The sequence below is a fragment of the Lygodium microphyllum genome, chromosome 14, assembly GCF_053477565.2.
Source record: "Lygodium microphyllum isolate KBCC chromosome 14, Lygodium_microphyllum_v1.1.10, whole genome shotgun sequence".
NCBI lineage: Eukaryota > Viridiplantae > Streptophyta > Polypodiopsida > Schizaeales > Lygodiaceae > Lygodium > Lygodium microphyllum.
Genome location: NC_141148.1, coordinates 110,436,816 through 110,443,374, shown reverse-complemented (window position 1 = coordinate 110,443,374; position 6,559 = coordinate 110,436,816). Strand labels below are relative to the sequence as shown.

The 6,559-nt window shown below is 36.5% G+C and overlaps 1 protein-coding gene across 1 annotated transcript; it reads left to right on the top strand.

Moving 5' to 3' along the window:
• The first annotated feature begins 853 nt into the window (after positions 1-853).
• Positions 854-6,070, top strand: LOC148025981 (protein neprosin-like). The gene is made up of 7 exons (XM_087692168.1): positions 854-1,182; positions 1,756-1,842; positions 2,183-2,449; positions 3,936-4,103; positions 4,250-4,294; positions 4,635-4,781; positions 5,637-6,070. The coding sequence occupies exons 1-7, from the start codon at positions 952-954 to the stop codon at positions 6,009-6,011; spliced, it is 1,320 nt and encodes a 439-aa protein (XP_087548294.1). The 5' UTR covers positions 854-951; the 3' UTR covers positions 6,012-6,070.
• Positions 6,071-6,559: the final 489 nt, after the last annotated feature.

Sequence of the window (6,559 nt, the reverse complement as noted above, 5' to 3'; positions counted from 1 at the left end):
GTGGAGTAAGTCAAGGCTCAATAAGGTGAAATGGTCCCATAATTTCTATAGATGATCTCTCATCTAGGGGGTTAGTCTACTTTTGATGGATTTAATATAGAAGGCTCCTTATTGTGTTTGGTTTAAGTAATAATTTAGCTTAATGTCAAGTTCTTGGAATGAACCTTAGTCAAGGGGAGCAAGTCAAGGCTCATTAAGCTGAAACGGTCCAACAGTTTCTATAGATGATCTGATCTCATCTAGGTACTTTTGATGGATTTAATATAGAAGGCTCCGTATTGTGTTTGGTTTGAGTAATAATTTAGCCTAATGTCAAGTTGGAATAAACCTTAGTCAAGGGGAGCAAGTCAAGGCTGCAGTCTTGTGGGGTTAAGACTCGAGAATACAATAGGCCTCACTACGACGAAATGAAGCATGCATAGATTGTAAGAGAGAGATCTCAGTTGCGTTTGTATATATACACACACATTCTGCATTCGCCTATGATCTCAAAATCTCTCTCTCTCTCTCTCTCTCTGCCCATTGACTTTCTGCGCTTGTAGAGCCTGAACACACACACACACTCTCTCTCTCTCTCGGAGTCTTTCTCACAGTCTCTCTTCTCCCTCTCTCTCTCTCTCTCTGTGTCTCTGTGTCTCTCTCTTTCTCTCAGACAGACACAGACACACTCTCTCTCTCTCTCTCTCTCTCTCTCTCTCTCTCTCTGCCCATTGACTTTCTGCGCTTATAGAGCCTGAACACACACAGACACTCTCTCTCTCTCTCTCGGAGTCTTTCTCACAGTCTCTCTCCTCTCTCTCTCTCTCTCTGTGTCTGTGTCTCTCTCTTTCTCTCAGACAGACACACACACACACACTCTCTCTCTCTCTCTCTCTCTCTCTCTCTCAGACACACACACACACACACAGTCTCTCTCTCTCTCTCTCTCTCTCTCTCTCTGCGAAAGGCGCAATGATCACAGCATTTCCTCCAAGACGTTATTGGCTGCCGCTGGTCCTCTTCGCCTTCATGATCTCCGTCGGCTTTTCTTCCATCGTTCCTGATTCTGCAGCTGCTCTCAGAACTTTGACAACGCCCGCCGACCACCACCTGCAACATCCTGTCGAGTCGACACTCGCCGATGACGATCATCTCCAGCGTCGCCTTCTCTCTCTCAACAAGCCCGCCCTCAAAAGCATCCAGGTCGTTAATCCACAATGCAATTTACACGACCGTTTAGCTGGTTCTTCTCTATCGATGGCGCTAATAAACACCAAAAAGCTCTTCCTTCAACCAACGGAAGCAAGCATTGCACGGAGGGATACTAGGATATTTCATGGATTTATAACGTGATCTTGAACTTAGACCTGTGGATAGTAGAGATGGTGAATTAGCAAGCATTGCAAGGAGGGATACTAGGATATTTCATGGATTTATACCGTGATCTTGAACTTAGACCTGTGGATAGTAGAGATGGTGAATTAGCCACCAAGCTAGCTAATGTGGAGAGAGAGAGAGAGAGAGAGAGAGAGAGAGAGAGAGGCAGGCCTTATCTTTTCTTTAAGAGTTCTCAAACCTTAGCACCTTTATGTACCTTACATATGGATGTGCTTTTGCCTAGGAATGGAGATTTTAGAATGCTATGGACTAGGATACTTAGACCTCACATTTTTGCGTGTTTGTACTCTAATATACTTGCACTAATTGGCCTCACACTTTTGCGTCTTTGTACTCTAATATACTTGCACTAATTATCTTATTCTTTCATCTCTACAGAGTCCAGATGGGGACACTATAGATTGCATCCCTATTGACAAACAAGTAGCATTTGATCATCCACTCCTCAAAGATCATAAAGTTCAGGTGCCATCAAAAATCCTTCATACATGCACATTTCTTTGCCATAGGTTTACGTACTTGATAATGCCAATCTTAATTTTGGAAATATAAATGGTATTCAAATTACAGTAGAGAAATTGGGAGTGACATACCTTATTTTTATCAAGGTATATTCGCAACATGGATATATCCGTGCTCGAAAAACATTAAACCATGCACTTTGGGACATCCATCCATACTTAGGTCTACTATTTTGTTTGGATTTAAATAATATGCTGGTGGAGTCTTTACACATCATGATTGTTAGACGTCAAGCTACAAAATTTTGTTTATACAAGTCTTACACACATTTTTTGAGATGCAGATGAGCCCTACTTCTCTCCCTTGGGAAGATAGATCATCCCCAATTAGTACAAAAGACAAAGGTGGAGAATTAAAGGGAGTGCAACCATTAAGACAATTGTGGCATAGCACCAATGATTCTTGCCCATCAGGATTTATTTCTGTGAGACGCATCACAAAAGAACATCTACAAAGGGAAGCTCTTTATAAGCAAACAAAGTATAAAAAATTCCTCACCCCCAAAGTTGGAGAAAAAAAGCAAGAACCCCCAGCAATTGCTGGGCATGAGGTTAGTAAATTGATTTTGTAATTGCAAGAAAAGTTTCATTCTTTTCTATTACAATATTTACAAATTAGTGGAATGTAATAATCAACCTTTCCACAAACTTACTGATGTCAACTCCCAACTCCTTCAATTATTGCCGGCAAAAGACGATTTTATGAGCACATCCTTGCATGCTTGCTTAGGTACTTGTATATTCTATTGAGAACTTACATGCATGGATACATACATGCTTGCATTCATAAATATGAACATACACATCATGCATGGATATTTATGTATACACATGCTTGCATGGCAATATGCATATATAGATGTAGACATGCATATACATACATGAATACATAAATTTTACTATTCGTATATATGCATGTACACACATAAAACCATATGTTCATAATTATGAATGCATAAATAGATGGATGCATAAATAGATACTTAGGTGCAAAAATATGCATGCAAAGATACATCTCATGTCTACGCACAAAAAATGTACCTTGGGGCAATTAATATATGTGAAAGTGTTCAAGGCCTATTTGAAAAATCCCTTATCCATTATTTTTTCATAAATAAAATATACCCTTTTTCTATCCAATATGTGAAGAGCATGCTTGGATCATGGATGCAAAAGAATATGAGCAACTACAAATTGCATCAACTATGTCATTAAGGAAAGTCCACAAACTCCCCAAACTCCATAGTTGATATGGCCACTCATTATGTTTGTATAAGTCAAGTAAGTTTATCAACAATGATACAATTTCCACACTTTGTGATCTATTGATACAAACAGGGGATTAATTTCCACACTTTGTGATCTATTGATACATACGGTCTATGATAGTATATATGTGCACATATATGCATGTAAGTATATATCATACACGTATTTGTAAGTGCACGTGTGCATATATATGTAGTTATGCAATAATGCATGCATGTTTATCATATGTAGATGTGTATATATGGATACTGCGTGCATATATTTGTCTATATATATGAGACCCATATGAGAGGACATGTTATTATGCAAACATACTGTTGTGCCTATGCATGGATGCATGCATATTGTATGTATATTCTTGTTTGGATATGAACATACATATGTATGGACATGTAGCTATGTGAATATACATGTATGTATTTACGTATGCTTATCCATCATACCATAGATATATGTTTAATTTAAGCAAAGCCTATTCACTTTTTTCTCCATGATAAATATGTTTTGTGTGAGTGTGCAAGGCTCTTAATCCTAAAATTTTACTAGGATCTTGAAGCAAACCTTAATGTCATGTGCTCATGGAAACGTTTGCATAGAAACCTTACTTATTGCTTGAGTAAATGATAAGGTTATGAAACATAAATGAGGTGCATATGTCTAAAAGTTCATAGCTTATGTAGCTACACTTGGTTATATTATTAAAGCACTAAGAAAGATTTACAAAATAGGTTCATATTTTAACTATTCTAAACATATGTTTATTTGAAGTATGCGGTCGAACAAGCAGTTGGAGATTCCTTCTATGGGGCAAGTGGCATTTTCAATTTGTGGAGCCCACTTGTAGGTTCTACTGGAGAGTTCAGTCTAGCGCAATTATGGCTATTTCAAGGCTCATACCAAGAGGAAAACCTTAACACCATTGAAGTGGGTTGGCAAGTATGTTTATATCCTCTTTAATCACCAATATTGAAGCGTAAAACATTAGAAAGTAATACTATAACAATTAGCTCTTATTGACAAGTAAAGGGAGCATGGACTAATACAATGGTTTGAATAAATCTTTCGTTTGTCATGAATTGTAGGTTTGGTATGGCAACAATTACCCACAAATATTTGTATATTGGACAGTAAGTGGATCATTTTCTTATAAAATATGTTTGCCAAGAGGCATCTTCCTATTTTCTTTCTTCGTCTATTGGATGTGAATTCAAACGCACCAAAGTATATAATCTCATTGTAAATAATTCTACCTAGAGATTGAACCATATGAAGAATCCTAAATAATCAATACCATCTAAATAAATAGTAAGTACTAAATATTTGGCATCTAATCTATTTAGACTCATAAACATTTCTTTTTGGTTTCCACTAGATATCATTCATATTTTTCATGCTAAGAAATAATGATTCACAAGTTTTTCATTGACTTTTCTTTAGTCTAAGAAAACTACCATTTAATGTCTACAGAGCGATGCATATAATGATACCGGATGCTACAACCTTCAATGCTCAGGTTTTGTACAAACTAGCAATCAAATTGTACTTGGAGGAGCATTATCCCCTGTGTCAGCTATAGATGGTCAACAACAAGAGTTGAATATCTTAGTTTTCAGAGTAAGATTCTTCCCTCTTTATATTATGGATACATGTGGATAGTGTGTGCACCTTATAAGAACACACATTATATGCATGCATGCCCACAACTTGCACAAGGAGTCTTCTATGCACAAACACATGCATACATGTACATACATATATACTTTACTCAATACAATCACATATACTTACATTATCCTTGATTAGATATAATTTGATTATTCTTATTTTTAGAACTAGCCTTCTCTATGGCTAAGTTTAGTATGAGAAATGATAGAAATTTTTTCACTTCTACTTATGTATTCCTACTTACATGTGCATGTTTTGCATGCACCTACCCTTCAACATTGATGACATGCTACGGTTGGCATGAGTTGTTGTCACTGATTGGTGAATTTGACTAATTGAATATCTATTACATAACCCTTAATTGCATCATGTAGCTTGAATAAATAAAGTACTTGTAATTGACTTGTAGTCCCCTTGTAGTATCATGTAGGTTTATAGGATATAATTCTTCATCATTGTAGACCCACACACACACACACACACACACACACACACACACACACACACACACACACACACACAAGCACACACACACACACACACACACACACACACACACACACACACACACACACACACACACACACACACACACACACACACACACACACACACACACACATGCAAATATGTTTACATATGGAAATAACCAAAGAGTACCAAACAACCAAGATAAACCAGAAAAAGTATTTTTCTCACAAAAACTATTGTTTTACATGTTGAGATAAAGCCTCACAAAATGTGTGTGCATCTTGTGTATGGGCACACTCCTTTATTGGTTACTAAGTTTACAATGCCATGTAGGAACCCTCAAGTGGAAATTGGTGGTTATCTATAAATGGAGAGTATGTAGGGTATTGGCCAAAGTCCATTCACACTCTTCTTCAAAATAATGCAAGCACTTTACAATGGGGAGGAGAGATAGTAAACAATGAAAATAATGGGCAACATACAACAACACAAATGGGCAGTGGCATGTTCTCTGAGCAAGGTGTAAATAAGTCTGCTTATATAAGAAACCTACAATTTGTAAACTCTAACTTCACTTATCAAACTCCAATTGGCTTGATACCTATCATTACCAACACATCATGTTATGACCTTGAGCTTGGTAACTCTAGTGATTGGGGTTTGAGCTTTTTCTTTGGAGGTCCTGGAAGGAACCTAGCTTGCCCCTAATTGAACCTACATGTATACAAATAGATAAATCTAGATCTATATCTGATACTACCACCTCCAATGGTACTTTTATATTGTGATTTTTGGAGAAAAAGAGAATATCAATGTGTCAAACTTGGGGTTCTAGATATATGTTTGCATATCTACTGCAATGCATGAATAATGTACCTAAAAATTTATGTATCCATTTCTAAATAAACAATGAATGAAGTAGATCATGAAATATAATTTTCTCATCTAAGGAAGCATCACACTAAGATTGAATCAAGAGTTGAGGGAAAACAAGATTAAATGTTCAAGATAGAATGGAGAAGAATACATCTTCTTTACTGCTAGAAAAATATCAAAAAATTAAGTACATCATGTGGAAAAATAATTTAGGAGAAAAATTGAAGAATTGCATTATAAAATGTACATTAGCACATACTATTTTCCACATAAATTATGAACTCTAGCATAGAGTTCTTTCTTGCTATTGTAGTCAATATCCAAACATGTTGACGTGACAAGGATACTTCATCTTTCACAAGTTTTAATTTATGAAAACC